General features: G+C 36.7%; 2 protein-coding genes across 2 annotated transcripts; both read right to left on the reverse strand.

Moving 5' to 3' along the window:
* Positions 1-5,605: 5,605 nt before the first annotated feature.
* Positions 5,606-16,932, reverse strand: LOC124168002 (N-acylneuraminate-9-phosphatase). Its single transcript, XM_046546081.1, has 3 exons — positions 16,805-16,932; positions 12,177-12,351; positions 5,606-7,438 (listed from the first exon to the last, which is right to left on the reverse strand). Exons 1-3 carry the CDS (start codon positions 16,913-16,915, stop codon positions 6,849-6,851), a joined length of 876 nt encoding a protein of 291 aa, XP_046402037.1. The 5' UTR covers positions 16,916-16,932; the 3' UTR covers positions 5,606-6,848.
* LOC124168000 (neurochondrin homolog) lies at positions 13,409-16,707 on the reverse strand. Its single transcript, XM_046546078.1, has one exon. The coding sequence runs from the start codon at positions 16,228-16,230 to the stop codon at positions 14,008-14,010; it is 2,223 nt and encodes a 740-aa protein (XP_046402034.1). The 5' UTR covers positions 16,231-16,707; the 3' UTR covers positions 13,409-14,007.
* Positions 16,933-17,013: the final 81 nt, after the last annotated feature.

The following is a 17,013-nucleotide window of genomic DNA, read 5'->3' on the forward strand; positions in this document are numbered from 1 at the left end:
AATAACCATCCGGTAACACAATCTGACATTATTTGTATGAGAAAAAGTAGATATTAAAAATAATTACAAAGAGGGAATACCTACACAGCTAAAAAAAAACATGAACAAAGACAGAATTTTTGAAAAAATACTGGTACTTCAGAAGAGTCATTTCCCATCAAAGTTGCACAAACAGTAGAAATGGCATACTCCCACAGAAATAACTTCAGCAAATAAACTATTCACAATTGAATAATATAAAATCCTGAAGATGTAGAAGATACCAAAGTTAGGGCAAAAATGATCAAAGATCCAACCCAACGGCACTGAAGTTGCCAACAAGCACCAACTACACAAATATTGCAGAAGTTCACTTTCATTTATACAATATGCATTAGTAAGATAAGAATAGCCTGCTTTAGTAAATATTCAGCAGATGCATTAATTTCATACAGTGAAACATGTAATGAAACTTCAAAAATCCACAAACCAGGCTGCCCATATGCAACAATACTCAAATTCATTGTAAAATTAGCAATAGCTTTGGCAAAGATCGAAAAACAAAGCTAAACCTATGGCAAAACGGGAAAATAATTACATATTAACCTTTCACACACAATAAAGATAATTGAAAATGTCATTGCTTTCAAAAATATTCAATTAAATTAAATATAAAGATATAAATAAGTTTCCCTGCATAGTGTGATATGTACTACTAACAATAGGTCATTAGGGTGCACAATTTCAACAACAGTAGAGCTTCAATTATCTGCAATTTCATTCAACAAACTAAAGCAAAACTGCTTAGAAAATGAAAAATGAATTCTCTGTCTTCCATAATTATACGTTCGGGTTTTTCCTTCCATTAAGGCAGATGATAGAAGCTCTCTGTAAATACTTTTTATGGTTGATTCCTGGTCAGGGTAATTAGATTCAAAAGACAGTATAAGCATTAATATAGTCAAGCACCATTAATTTGAAAATCTGTAATCCTTCAGCATTGCTGAGGCCGAAAATCAGAAAAAAGAAAAAATAGGCAATAATAGTTTCTATCCGGCTGAAATTTAATACTTATCTTTTAAGCTCTATATTAGACTAAAAAACTGAAGAATTTTCAACGTACGTACCCCACAACAATTACACTATGCACCAACAGCACTTTAACCCCTTGCACTGAAATGATAAGTCCTGCTAGTCAAAAACTTCAGACTTCTATTCTGTTATACTTCCGAGCAAATTAATTCATATTTAAGGAATAAAGGCTAATCAATTTATGTAGTTACACCTGTACTTTTACCCATGATTAAGACAATAATATATTCCATCTAAAATTCATTTAAAAGGCCGGATATTGGATTGTTAAGAATGATGCTACTAAAAATGTCCATGAAAGAAATCTTGGAAATTGATAATTTTTCTAGGAAATAAATTGAAATTGAATCCATATTTTGTATGTTTTAATGATACAACAGTGTTACTACAACACTATTCCTTACTTTTATCACACTAGGAGAACCATTTCTGCTAAAACCTTGTATAAAATTATATTTACAGCACGAAAAGTAAAAATTTTCTTGGTTAGAAAGGAAAAACCAACCAACTCTCGATGTGCGATGTAATGCATCACCGGGGTCCACAAAAGCATTAGCCAGGCGTTACTGGGATCCTGGTGGTTCCAAATTATAAGTGCTTGACTGAATTTAGAAAATGTTTTCAATTATGGGGAATGAATCTCAAGATAAACAATGGCAAAGAGAAACTGTGCATAATATTTTTTTCCCAAATATGATAATTCTCCTGACAACCCAATTCATTGAAAACTGAGGAATTCCTGAAATTCCACTTGACAAAACTTAAACAATTGTTCACCATCACATTATTTAAATATGAGGCAGGCCATCTCACGCAACAAAAGTAATAATTCAACATGAAAACAAAAAACCAATAAGTACAAAAATTCTTCTAGAACATGGGCAGAAAAATATTCAGTGAATTTTGAAGGGGAAAATATAATTCTTGGAGTTCACTAGGAAGGAGTAACCTAAGAATGTATCTTTAAAAAAAATTAGGGTTAAGATGGGATTGAACCCAGACTTCCCTGCTCACCACATACTAGCAAGGAAATGTATCAATGCTCTGAATTTCCTAAGGTATTCAAATGCACTCTAGAAATTGCTGTTACTATAAAGGGTGAATTTCAAATGATACTCTTTGGGTACAAAACTTTTACTCCCTCCAAGTAAAATACAATCCCCCATAAATTGCACCAAAGATCAGCATAAAGAAGGCTGAAATATACTTCAAGAATGGCTACTAACAGATAAATACAAAGGAAAATTTATACTACTAATACAAAATGTAGTAATAGAATACATTCAACCTACTACAAAAACGAAATAACTGAATTTCCACCAAAAATCTAATTTTGGTGAAATAAGTGCAACCAAGGCAGAATGACATTGCCTCTTTAAAAAATCTCAATATCTTCAGATAACACAATAACAAAGAATTCTTTTGAACAAATCATGGAAAAGAGATAGAAGAGCTAAATTGTATATTACACTAAATTATTACATTCAAAAACCAAGCAAAGAAATTAGAAAAAATAATGTCATTTCTCAAGAAAAATTCTCATAGGCCTCAGTTAACGGAAAAAAGAATGATGAAACTACAAATTCGAACGGTTCAATGAAAAGCAATGAACCTCACAACCTTAATGATCTTTGTCACAAGTCAAATGACATTAGATTTTCAAAAAAAGTGACGATATTAAAAAAAAAACTGAATGTTAAAAATGTTCCCAGTCTTTCATGGAAAAACTGTCAAACTTCATTACAAAGTAACTAAGTAGGAATAGAAGAGATTATTAAATGGAAAGTTAGAGGAATGGCATTCAGAAAATCTTGAAATTATCTTGCGTGGAAAGAATCATTCTTCAGCAATGCACAAGGTAAGTATTCAAATTTTGAACATCAATACATCAGCCTATATCTAAATTTGGCTTTAACAAAGAATAAATCATAGGCATAATCCATTTCTCAATGGATGTAAGCAATGAGGTCCATGATTTGAAGAAAAAAATGACAAAAACTATTTATATACCTCAAACGGCTTTCAAGTGGTAACTAACATGACGCAAGAAAACGATTGCAAAGTTACCATGCTGAAACATGATTAACTGGTATTTACAGCAATGTTACAACAAACACAACATTTTAAATTTTCTCAGGAAGGGTTTTTAGAATGATAATTAAGAGAAAAAACACTTTTGTCAACATGCATCACAGTTACTCCATTCATTTGTAACTAGCAACGTTGTAATTGGGAGTCAGAAAAGTCATTCCCACAATACATATGTAAAGGAATAAGTAACAATATATAAGTGGGAACAAGTTATACATAAATGAGAGGAATGCCTATGAAATGTCGATTAAACAATGATATACCTAAAACAATTCACTGCTAATAACGCGAAATGGCGGGCTAAGCATCTTCACTCAGGAGCAGTACCTATTGATGGGCATGCTCAATCTCTTAACAAGGAAAAGACTCATATTTCAGTTTCTGTAGTCTCTTTTAGACTTAGGCTCAGCTACGATTGGTTGATAAAATGTAGATCATTAAAGAAAAGTGAATAAAATCTGTCTGGCAAGAGACCTACGACAAATCACAATACAAACATTTTTATAAAACGATTCTTAGAATACCTCCAGACGAAATTCATTCTTCATGTATGGGAGGAGTAAATGTTTTCCATTTTAAATTAGTTAGACAGCAGAACTTTAGTGCAGGGTAAACAACAAAAATATTCCATTATTTGCTACCCTTTGTAGCAATAACCTCAGTGACAAAAAAACTATCAAATGGATCAATCATAAACATATATATGATGAGCATCATTTCCTATAGTTAAAATAAAACACAAGCAACCATAGCACATAGCTAGATTTTGATGGTCTAAACATCAACTGACAGATTATACATGCACAATTCCGATCAATTTTATCAATAAATAATCTCAAAATTGATCATTACAGCTTCAAGCTATTTTACACAGCACACCTGGGGCCGTATTCTGTATTTCGTCGGTGCCGCACCGGTCGGTTTCCCTTTCAAGCCCACCGACTGGACATCAAACCGTACCGACAACGGATTCCGCACCGACGACGACACTTTCAGCGATTCTGTAAGGTCGTCGGTTTCAAACCAGTCGGTACGGTTCCCCTTCCTTCCCAAACAGGGAAAATCCGAATATATCCGAAGTTTGACGTGTCTCCACCAATGAAAGAAGGGTAAAAACAAGTGAAGACTCATTGGCACAGTTTGTTGTCATCATTCTCAATCTTTTTATTTGCGGAAATTACGACTTATTGCTAGATTAAGATAAACGATATTGGATAAGTTGTTAACAATGCTTATATAATGTGTGGTAGTAATGCTGTACCTACAGAATCGAAGGAAACAATATTACAACATCACAATAAAGTTTGTATGTGATGGAGATTGTTGTTGCTGGAATGAATTATTGAAACTATCCTTGAGATCGTAGTTTCTTTTTTTAAATATTGGTTCCGTATAATGCTATTTATTCATGATTTGGTAATATAGTTGTCATTAAGTAAGTTCCGTATAAATGTTATCAACGGAAGATTATGCCATTGGCACCGTAGCAGACGAAAATAGCATACCATGGAACGTGAACGTAGGATTCAAATGCAAATGTAATATTAGAGGAACAAGTTAGGAAATTGTTATAAAAATATGGAGCTGGGTGCAATTAAAAGAAGTGTAATGACGAGGAAGTAAATAAATTGTGATTGGGTGAAATACATATGTATAAGTTGCGCATTCCAAGTGAGAGAAAATGATAATATTGCGGTAAACCTCATACTTATTAACAAATATCTTCTTTTATCGTCAAGGGAATCAATGGCTGACGATGAAATGAAATATAGTTGCCCGTTAAAAATGAAAGAAACTGATACCGTTGTGGCAAACTTCATACTTAAATAAAAAGATCTTATTTCTATGCCGAGAGAAACGCCAAATGATGATTGAGTGAAATAATAGTTGCCTATTCAGAGTGAGATAAAGTGATAACATTGCGGCAAAACTCATATTTAATCAAAAATATCTTTTTTATGTCAAAGGAGCAAGTAAATGATGATAGAGAGAAATAAAGCCTATTACAAGCGAGTGAAAGTGCGGTAACATAAATGAGAGAGTCATTATATGTTAGCAAACCTCATTTTTATTAACCATTATCTTATATTTCTGTCAAGGTAATTAATATAGATGATGACACAGTGAATTATAGAGGCGTATTCGAAGGGGCAGAAAAAGATAACATTGGAGAAAACCTCATTATTTACTCGGTGATGAGGTAAAAACAAAATAAAACGTACAATGCGCACCGGGGAATTCATGAAACCCACTAGTCGGTGGCCGTACCGACACCTCTTTGCTGTCGGTACGGCTACCGACGATCTCCCGTCCTCTCGTCGGTGCCGCACCGACCGGGTTCGTACAGAATCACACGACTTCTTACCGGGAGTCGGTGTGACGTCGCACCCGACGAATCGGTGCCGCACCGATCGGTTTGGAGTTACAGAATACGGCCCCTGATCAACAGGTAATTCAAGGGCAAGGTGGTAACTAAGGGGGAGGAAATTATTCCTATCTGTTTCAGTTTACCTCAACAGATGACCTAACAGGTTCAGCTGTCCAGCAGCTCAACTATAAATTGATTATGTAGCAGCATTGTATACTTGGGAACTCAATGAAATAATTTCAGCTGCTAAAACACACATTAGCTTTGGCAAGGCAATGGCATCAAAATTTGGCTATCTGTAATGAGCAGTTCTGAATTTCCCAAAAAGACAGTAATTCTCAAATAGGTATAAGAGTGAGAAATATTATACTCATCGACACATCGTCAAAAATACCAAAATATATATGTAGTTCGATCTTAAGCCATCAATTATAATGCAACACTGCCTAGGATAATAAATCCTAGTTCAAACAAAATTAAAAACTAAATACCACTTAATTCATGCTCATTACTTGGAATAAAATAAGAAACTAATTAAATGATCATGGCACATTATTCTTAACCTACCCATTCGCCAGCTAATTTGGAATAAATACGGACAGCCCACCTTAACAACAATAGGTGACACTGAATACCAATTAAGAACAGGGAACTAATGTTTACCCACAGTTGTATGAGTTAAATGTACTGTGATCATAAAACCCCTGCAGTATGTATACTCTTACTCAAGAGTAGTTTTACATAAAAATTAATGCTATCAAGATATAAATTCAGATTAAAATGACAACATGCAAACCAATACTCTCAACATAGAAGTTTGCAGAGAAATTTGGCATGAAGATAAATTACTAAATGGATTAGAAGATATTGAACTCAAGAGTCGCCATAGTGAGTAAATCAAAATGCCTAAGCAATGCCTTGTAACATACTGATCATCATAACCACCTCTCCATTAGTCACTAATTAAGTTTGAGAAGCAAGAATGAAATTTAAATTGGCAAAATTTTAAGACTGTGTGACATGACAACTAAATTACAGGGCAATTTAGAGAAGTATGTACTGGTACCTATATGCCTTCAGGTGTCAAAGAGAGCACAGAAGATATTTTCCACGAGGAAGTGGAATTAGTAGATGCAAATCCTAAGACAACACAGTGGAATTTTAACCATAAATTCTGAGTGAAAACTAAAGATACATGTCCTACTGCTGAGATGGCATCTTGTTTCAAATATGATGTGGTCCCAATCTTCAGCAACAATTACAATTAACCAGAATTCAGAATCATATGGTTTCGGAAAATTAAAACCAACAATTCCCGTCAGCTCCCATCGCTAGCATTGCTAAAGTTACTGTTGCAGTCCTCAAAGTCAGGAGGCTGGGTCGTGAGAGACACTCTTCTTCCATTACGCCATGCAGGAGATGCAGTTGGATGACTCATTTCCTCCTTCGTCCAATTTGCAGTCGGAGGAAGTAATCGCAGAATATCAGTGACCTTCTCTAGAGTGTAATCAGGCCGAGGGTGATTACCTAACCCATTCCCATTTGCTTTAGAAGGCAATACCCACACAGTGGCACCAAATGCCGCCTCTTTCCCACCCTGAATGTCAGTTTCAAGCTTGTCGCCGACCATCAGACATGCCGATGGTGGCACACCAAGGAGGCGACAAGCTTCATGGAATATGTGGGCATTAGGTTTCTCCCAAGGCAAGTCACCTGATACTAAAATGACATCAAAGAGCCTTGCAAGATCCAGCCGATGAACCTTCTCCCACTGGGCGCGAGATGGACCATTGGTGATGAGTCCGAGATGAAAGTGCCGCCGATGAAGCTGACGCAGAAGGGCTCTCACAGCAGAGGGAGGGGCCAAGCATTCATACCGAAGTTTTGCCCACAGCAGGCTTACCTCTCCTATTGGAATATAATGCATTGAAGGCATCAACACATGGCTAAAACCAATGAAGGTCACATTGTGATAGCATACTTGCATTTTAAAATACTACATGATGATAAACTCTCTTAAGGCAGACAAACTTCATGGGGTATTATCGAAAAAAGCTGAGAGGACTTAATGAAATGGAGCACCTTAAGAAAAAAATTAATGAAGATATTTTTAAAATATTCATCCTTTTGCAGGTTTATACATTATTTAAGTTGAAAAGTTGATGATGGTAAAAATATTTCACCACATTTGAAAAAGAATTGTAATTGTTGCAGTATCATAAAATTCAAAAATATATTTCGATAGAGTCTATATATTGGCCCGCCCATCTAATGGGTTAATTGCACTGACATCAGCAAACACTACACAGAGTAATCCTAGAGAATCCCAGCAATAGGCTGGCATTCTCTATAATATCTTTCAATCCCAATTTCCAGGACAATGTCAAAACTGAAACGCACTTATGACTACGTTGCTGATGTCACTATGTGTTTATTTCTATTGCTGTACATCTTACTAAATGTACAAGTTGAGGAAAGCCAATACCAAATGGCAGGAATCAAACTTTGAAATTAAGATTACTGGTGGCTTTTAACACTGTTTTTCCATTAAATATTTTAAAAGTTCACATTATGGCCTTTGATGAGGTTATTACTTCAGTCTTGAATTCAAATTCCTTGACTTTCTCTACACAAACATTTCTGTTTCCCCAATCTTCTATATTATTTCTACTGTATAGATACCCTTTTCTCAACTTATACGCAACCAAACTCTATAAATGAGGTACCAAAATGCACAGAATTTATCAGAGAACATGCGACGGCATATCTTACTTCCTAAATATTGCCATTGTTTCCTAAAATAGGTTTTTAAATAATAATAAAAAAAAAAAAAAACAGAAACCGTAAATATTCCTGACGTTATCGGCGCACAAACTGATACATTTGTTCATTTGCAACAATATCTCGCATTCTTTAAATAACTTTTATCAAAATGCGGCTGATTCCACATTCAAGTCTCCGCTGTGGTGCCCATGGCGGCCATCAACTGCACCATTCGATCAGTTTAAAGACATCCATAGACACGTATGGTTATTTGAAAGCAAGAAGCGCTAGCAGTTTGGGGTAGGGAAGGAAGGAAGAGAAAGGATAGGATGAGATGGGGTTCTCCCTATTAGCGGACGGATCGTCGGATGTTCAGCTCTCCACTGAGTTTCAATGCAAAAAAAATCATTTTGACATTGGGCAAATCTAATATCTAATTCTTCAGGTGAGAAAGCGTCTCTTTCTAGATGTTTCAGCATTGATAAATGGGAAATAAATTTTCAAGTTTCTTTGCATCCGATTATTTTTAATTATGTGTGCTTTCACTGCCTTTCCTGTCAGATTGGCAACAGCTGTAATCAAAACTAAGGGATTTTTTTTATACCTAGCAGCTGTCCTACCTTCCCACAACACCTGGGTGAGGGGGACCGAAAGGGAAACCACAACATGAAACATTTCGGCCAAATTGTAATTATTCAGTAATATGGTTACACTAGAGCTACCCAGCATTCAGTTCGTAAACACCACCGTGAGTGGTTGTGTTTTGCAGTAGGACTGTTTTCTTTAATCGTGGTTCCAGCTTTAAATAACGAACGAAGGAATTTTAAAATGCCGAAAGCTAGTGATACCGCTCATACCAGGGCAAGTAAATTCAGCTCAGAAGGATTTGAATTTGAAAGATATGACACGTTTTTAAAGCACATCAGTAGCCATACACATAAACGTGCGAAAGAAGGGGCATAATGACAGCTATCATTTGGACACACAGTCACTCAGTCAAAGAAAGTGAAGGGGGAGCTTGTTTTTGCTACTAATGAAGCATTTATAATGGCTTTAGTTAGTTTAGAGAAACTTGACAATCAAAAAATTCTGGAATGGCTCTCGAAGTATACACATATAAGGTAGTGGGGATTTACCGTTTGACGATCGTCTTTGCCGAGACTACATACTTGAACCATTCATATACCTTAAACCAGTATAACTTGAACCATTCCCTTCATTTAGTTTTATCAGAAATGTTGTACAATTGAAATTGTGTCAAATTTTATGTAAAATGCTTAATAAAGGTATAAGTGTTCATGAAGCGTGTACCATAAAATAATAAAACACCTATAAACGTGTAAAAATTGTAGCATTATAATAACACCACCAAGATTTTCTATAATACCGAAATCACGTGGTTTTAAAACGAATTTTAGCAAAAAATAAAACCACTTTCACGGACCTCTGGAAATCAGCCATCAATTATAACGGTATTGATAAATATTTTGGCATTGGAATAGTCGGTTAGCTTCATAGCTCAGTTGCTTGCAATGTACCCACTTCAAGGCTTAAAATACCAAATAGGAGAGTGAAATAAGATAACCATGAGTCAAGTGAAAGTGTCATCATAAATCTAAAAATATCCTTGGCAAGAAAAGCTGTCCCATTCCCAAAGGTTATTCTCTGACATTTCATTTCCAGGAACTTGGCAGACCTCTTCAATACACATTCTACTAACAGATGAGAGATTGCATCTTTACACTTAGGTACAAGTAACTCATTATTAATAAGATTTACTCACTTAATGATGCTCATTGAGAATAGTATGTGGTAACATTACTTATTTAGAAAAAGTTCCACCAAAATTACAAAATGCTTACATTCTTATCAGCCAACAAAAAACGAAATCCTGACATAGTGTGAAGAAATTGATACATATTGGTAAATATGATAAAAAAAATGTTTATACATGCAACTGAGCTAAATGAAGCAGTTTTCCTATTACATCCACATAAATGCTTCTTTGCACTTCAACCAAGAAAAGGCAAAGAAAACCCTACGATCTGAGTTCCAAATCTTCTAACAGAATAAAAGACAATAATGACCTGACCATCAGAAAACAATATGCCATAACTTATTCTCACAAAAAGAAATCATTAGAGTGAAAACTTCACAGAGAAAAAATTCATTGACCTTTACTTATTCCTCGAATTTATGCAATGTCCTCTTGACCAATGGATTTACTAAAAATATGCTATCAACTGTCACTTCATGGTGGCTAAAGATGAGAAAACATTATATGCTGCTTTCTCATCTTTAGCCACCATGCCATGCTTTATTGCCATAAGGCAGCAATATTGAGCACTCAGTGTTGCTGTCATACGGCCAAAGCCAAGCTTTGAACACCAAATGAGGGCAGTAGACATATGTTAACAAATGACCACAGACCTTCATGCCCAGGAGAAGGTAAATAACTTTCCCTATGAGGAATTTATCCACTCCATGTGCACTTTCTGGTAACAAGTAAAACTTAACCACTTGCTAGATCATAACTTGCCAGGGTTATCACAACTTTTTACTGCATCATTTGCCTGAATATTCCCTGGCAGTTTTCTCCATAATATCCTAAGAAGTTGGTAATAACAGGTTTTCAGTGCGTGCTGATAGTGCACCAAAATACATTTGGACCGACGGAGCAATTGTTCAACCAAGCACACTGGCAACTGTACTGCACAGTATACGGCGCTAACTAATTATAAATTCCCACATTTCAAAAAAGATTCCAAGATGCCAGACATTTGATGAAATCAACTGTGGAGACAGATACTTTGAGGAAATCTGTAGTAGGATATGAAGTAAAATACTTTGCGCTTTTCCACATAAATATTTATCCCGGAATGGTTAACTCCTACGCAAGTCCAGATGATACTGCAAGTGCAGTGAAAAAGTTGACTCTCCTTTTTAAATAAAACTTTATGTGAAAAAGGGCAAAGCATTTTATTTCATATCCTGTCAGAAATTTAGCCGTTCAATATCTCTAATTTAATTTTCCTTGTTTGCTCCTAAAAATACTTTTCATTTATTAATTTCCTAATTACAATAGCTGATAGAACCCATCAGGAAGTAAATAATTCAAAGTGCTAAACAGACAAGTGACTTTGGCAATTATGCATAAAGGTACAAGAATATGACCATGGCAGGATAAAATTTGCAACAAACAAATCATCCCACTCACATCTATGGATTATTCAATGATGGCACACTACAGAGGAAGCTCGCCTTAGTGAGTATGGATATAATGAGAATTGAATTATAACGAGAGATGGGCAGTGTACTGCCATAAGGATTATGCTTAACATGCAAAAAAATATGGATATAGTGAGGCTGAGACGTCCCTGCCATGGTATGCACTCAGTATATCTTTTCCAAGTAACTGGCAACTGAGGATTCACGGACAACATCCTGATTGGAATGTTTTACTGGGCATACATTCTTGCTAAGGATGGTCTAAAAGACTGCACCTTAAATAACTATTACTGTACTACAAGAATAAATCATTACTATACATATTATTATTTAAAATAAAAAAGTATACATTAGAACTTCTTCCACAAGAATTTAATGTCTAAGCCATTGGCGATAAGCAAGTGTAATTATTAGATAAGTCTTGGTGAAATTAGAGACCAAGAGATAACCAAGAGAATAAGCTTAAATTTGGGAATACACCCAATTAAAATTTCACCCTGATTCGCTCCCATTTTGAGGTGGAAGTAAGTAAATAGGTTTAGTATAAATGAACTTGCAATATGGCACTATGAACAAGTCTCAGTTACTAGCCCAGTAAACATCAACTACGATATATACATACGTATATAGAAACATGCTAAGCATACGCCCTCACCAGCAATAGATTTATAGTCATTCCCGAGTGCTTGGGCCCAAAGAAGATGTCGCCATTCATTCAGAGACATGGTAGGGTTTTCAGTGCAGAGCCTGAAGTTCTGGAGGAATGTTTGAGATGCTTGCACAGCTTGCTGATGTGGAATTCCATATTCACTATGTAGTACTTCAACCAGCTGTAAGATAAAATTGCTTAAATTCATACATGCTTATCTAAATTACATTACTTTCAATCATAATTTAGCGTACACTGAATAATGCCAATGATTCTTACCAGTGTTGGATTTTCTGAGATTTGAAAAAACCCTTAAAGATGCTACCTAGGAGTATATGAGTTCTTAATAACTAAGCAAGTCAATATAAAAACGTTTGCTTTCTATTTCTCAAGAAATGCTGATGGTTCTGCAGATTTTAGGTAAAGAGTGATGTTGTGTTTTCAAAACATTCATTTATTGTGTCTCTAGTAAAGTACAATAATGATGGTTTATTACACATGAATCAGTATATTGAAATTAACATAATTTTAAAACTTCAATGAGAGTAAACAACATCTTCAAAAAATAATGCCAAACAGAATAAAATTGTTTTCTTGATTGTTAAAATTGTAGCAACATTAACAAAGTCATATAAAGTACTAAAAAAGACAAAAAAAGGTTAATCTGTGGGCTGCCATACCCATAATTATAAGAAATTGAAATTTCCATCCATAAGCTGGAATTAATGAGTCATCAAAATATATCTGATTTGGAATGAAGCATTTAATTTCAATTAGAATATTTACTTTTTACAGTTTTTAGTAAATGCAAATTTGGAAGAACAACATGAGTTTTTCTAGTCAGACAGCATATATATCTGGAGTATGTTTACAGCCGAAAAATTAAGGTGTGTGGTGAGACAAAAAAAATAGCAAACATTCTAACATTACCTTGTCCAGAGGCATAAAAGCACTGGGAGTGAAAAAAATGCAACAGCAATTAATGACACACTAAACCAAGAACTATAAGAAGAATAGATACACAAAAAAACATTCACTTAAATATTAGTCCCATTTGTGAATTTCAATAAGTCACGATGGCATTCACTTAAAACAAAAATGTAATGCACTTTGTACTGATTTTAAAGTGACTAGCAGACATGTTATTACTCAGTCTTTTCAGCAACAAAACCTTTCAGGCTCATCAGCCTATTTTTTGTGCATCTGCACATAGACAGCAACCATTTTTCCTCTATGAGAAATAGGATTTTTCAAAATGCAACATAAAAATCCTCACAAAAGTCCTTCTGGACTCTCCATATTGTTCTGAACTTGAAGCACTATCAAGGTAAGGCAAAATGAAGGAGTATCAGGTGGAGGGACATTTCTACACGTTTTAATACCAATTGGGACCTGGGATGAAGAAGGATCAGGAGTATTGAGGATCTGGCTCCCGGGATGAATGGTGATGAAGGAGTAGGTGGCAGAGGCAGAAGCTTATGGCAAAGAGCCTTGCCTGCCTCACCACACACTCAGCTGCCAAAACAGGTGATACACTGGAAAAACACCAAAAGATAAACGCTTCGGGAGAACATAACAAGTCACCCATAAATCCCACCCTAAGGAGATTTGTCGAGAGGAGATGGATTTCCTCTAACTCAAGAACCTATAACATCGTTCCACCACTGCTCTGCTTCCAATGCCAAACAATAGCTACACCAAGGAGTAAATTAAAGTGGTAGGTATGAAAATGAACACAGGGGACCAGCGAGTATCATATGCCTTCTCACATCATCTAAAGCAGTGAATAAGTAACAGATAAGGAGACTGACGAGAAAATTCACACGTCCACGTCACTTTATTCCCCAAAGAGACGCTTCCCCAGCTCCATTAGCCGATGAGTGCGGCATGTGGTGAGAATATCGTTACTCTTCAGAACCTCAGCTACTTCCTTGTTAGCAGCAAGCAACTGGCAGAGAAAATCTTCATAGGCTGCACGCACATTATGTGGCAAGGCTCCAACCCTGACTTTCCTCAGCATTATTGCAGTGCCTTCAACCCAACCTGTTTCTACAGCAAACTCAGATACCCAAGGAAGCTGTGACAACAGCCCACTCATTGTTTGCATTCCCAAGAACCATAGCTCGCTCAGTTCTATCCAGCGCTCTTTGTAGGTCATTGACACAACCAAGGAACCTGTTGAGACATTTGTCTCTCGTCCCTCATCAATGACATACGCATCCCACAAGAAGCGAATGACTGACTGAACATAACGACAGATGGAGAAATCATTCTTGCGTGCCTTGCTGGCTAACTGCTTCATCAACAAAAGACCGAAGACTGCTAAATGACCCTGCAAGACCAAGTTTTCCGGGGTGGATTTCACTTCAGGAAGTGCATCCATGACAAATTTCATGAGTCTGTCAAACAGAGGAGATGACTCCACTCGTTTAGGTTCCAAGACGGTGAGATTCATGAATATGTTGCATGCTGAAATCATGGCCACTCGGGAATCTGCCATCTCAGCAAGGGTTTTCGCATCAGGACCCATGTCTGGGGCTCTAACCTTCTTGCGCTCAGACTTGGGTACGATTGGTCGCTTATAATTCACTATGGACCAATGATAGGAAATGCATTCGAATAGAACTTCTTCCTCTTCCTCCTGGAACAATATATTGCGGGCCTTATCATCAACAGCAAGATGGCACAATGCAGGAAGTAACAACCTGAGAACGTCTACGTGCCCCCAGGGATTGCTATCTTCCCCATCAAGTTCAGCAGATCCAGTTTTCGAAGCCAATCTACGAGCCCTCGAGGCTCTGAATGTTTCATTTGCTACCTTGAGTATGAACGGAAGAAGAGCAATAACAGCATTGCGGTTGGCAGTTGTTTCTTGGGCTAACCATGCAGCCAAGACTCTCACAAGGGCACAGGTGAATATTCTCTCAGGACCACTGCCTCCATCAGGGTGTTCCTTGGATATTTTCGTCAACAGCGTAGTGGTTGCATTGAAGGCTCCCTTGAGGCCAGTGTACATTGTTTGCTTTTCCTTTTCTTCCAAATCAATCTTACCGCCAGAAGCAACAAATGCAATCGCCAACTCCATCACCGTGAAGCATGATGTGATGAGCTCCGCATTTCCAATGACCTGCTTCAATGACCGATCTTCCAGTTGCATACGTACTTCAACAGAACACAGCTGAACAAGGAGAAGGAAGAATTGTTTCGGCCTTTCTTCATCAGCTAGGCACCACTCAACACCGAGGAGTTCAACAATAGTAGATACGAGTTTTAAAGCAGGATCGCGCTGAGCTTTCCCAATTTTACTGGTAAGAATGTCTGTGATACCTTTGTATGTGCTGCTAGGCCATATTTCTTCATCAGTCGATGAATCAATGAAGTCTCTAGGACAATTGTACAAAAGGGTATACAAGATCGTGCATAATTCGAACTTTTTCTCACTCTGATCGGACTTGAAGTCCAATGATATCTTATTTAGAATGCTGTTGAATATCTTGGGATCATTACCCCACGCCACAGGGCCTAAATGACTAACCAATACAACGAAGATGTTTAAAGCTTCATCGCACTGAAAGCTTTGCTCGATGTAAAAACCCAGGAGTTTCGAGGTAACTCCAGATTTCAAAAAAGCTTTTTGTCCCTCAGAGTAACAGGCAATGTGCTTGAGGCACTCGTAACTCTCACTAATTACCATCAAAAGGTCATCGTCATCGGATTCTTCAGCTTTTTCTATAACGTCAACAAACACAGGAATATTTGCAAGCATATCTGGATGCGTTGCAATTTCAGGATCAGAGCAAAAGCAACTCAGAATTGACAATGCAACTGATTTGTACACTAATGGCGGGCAATCTATAGGCACATCAGAACTGAGCAAAAGCTTCTTCAGAAAGTTAAATCCAATAGCTTCAAAAATGGCTTTCTTCGATGCTGAAGAGCAATCACTCCCTTTCACTAATTTTGTAACCATAAACAGGCCAGCAAATTTAGATGTATCACTATCAGCAACTTTCAGAATGGCAACACATTTCTTGACCGGATCAGGTAACTTATCTGCCATTTTGGCTGTTATTTTTGTGATCCACTAATTTAACAATCACCAATCTGGTAACCGAAATAACAGGAACTCAATTGCTGTAGAGGGTGCCGGATATTTCAAGGTGGTGGTGTACTTAGGAGACAAACTTACACGACAAATAAACTCACTTTGCCGTTAGGATACCCTCTAAAATGTCTCCCAAACCTACAATCAACGCTTTCACAAGGAAAATTGGCAAGTTCTTGCCCTTATTGAAGAGAAAAATTGTCAAACTTTAAACACTTGCTCTTCCTCGACTAGAGTCGTTTCACGTGTGAGACACACCCTCATGGATGATTCTAATTTAGGAGTTCCTGGCTAAGGTTTCCCCTCATGTTCATTCCTCCTATCACCAATTCTATTTTGGTTTTCATGCTTTTATAAATAAAAAACGTAGGCAACGAAATGCGTGCTAGCAGTTCGTTGGCGACGCCTAGGGGGAAATGCATGCGGTAAAATGGACGAGCAAATAACTCAAGTTACCTGTCGGAAATCGACGAATACAACATGAGCTGCCGCAAATAATATAATAAATTATTACAAATTCTTACTTTACCTTTTCACAAGCTAATTTATCTCCTTTTCGAGTCTGAATGAGGGTGTTGTCCAAGTCGAAGAAAATAGTGGACACAAGTGGTGACCTAATACGTCTGCTACAGGCGGCCATCTTCCTATCAAAAGTATCTTATACCTCATTGGTTGGTGAGCTATTTCCTCAATGATAAACCGGACGTGACGTTATTTTGGCGGAAAATCTGACGTCTC

The sequence above is a fragment of the Ischnura elegans genome, chromosome 11, assembly GCF_921293095.1.
Source record: "Ischnura elegans chromosome 11, ioIscEleg1.1, whole genome shotgun sequence".
NCBI lineage: Eukaryota > Metazoa > Arthropoda > Insecta > Odonata > Coenagrionidae > Ischnura > Ischnura elegans.

Bases quoted from the DNA above. Each gene is read 5' to 3' on its own strand.
- LOC124168000 (XM_046546078.1), bottom strand. From the start codon at position 16,230: ATGGCAGATAAGTTACCTGATCCGGTCAAGAAATGTGTTGCCATTCTG.
- LOC124168002 (XM_046546081.1), bottom strand. From the start codon at position 16,915: ATGGCCGCCTGTAGCAGACGTATTAGGTCACCACTTGTGTCCACTATT. The intron at 12,352-16,804 runs GTAAAGTAAGAA...TTTATCTTACAG, and splicing joins ATAAATTAGCTTGTGAAAAG to CTGGTTGAAGTACTACATAG. The intron at 7,439-12,176 runs GTGAGGGCGTAT...ATATTCCAATAG, and splicing joins TGACTATAAATCTATTGCTG to GAGAGGTAAGCCTGCTGTGG.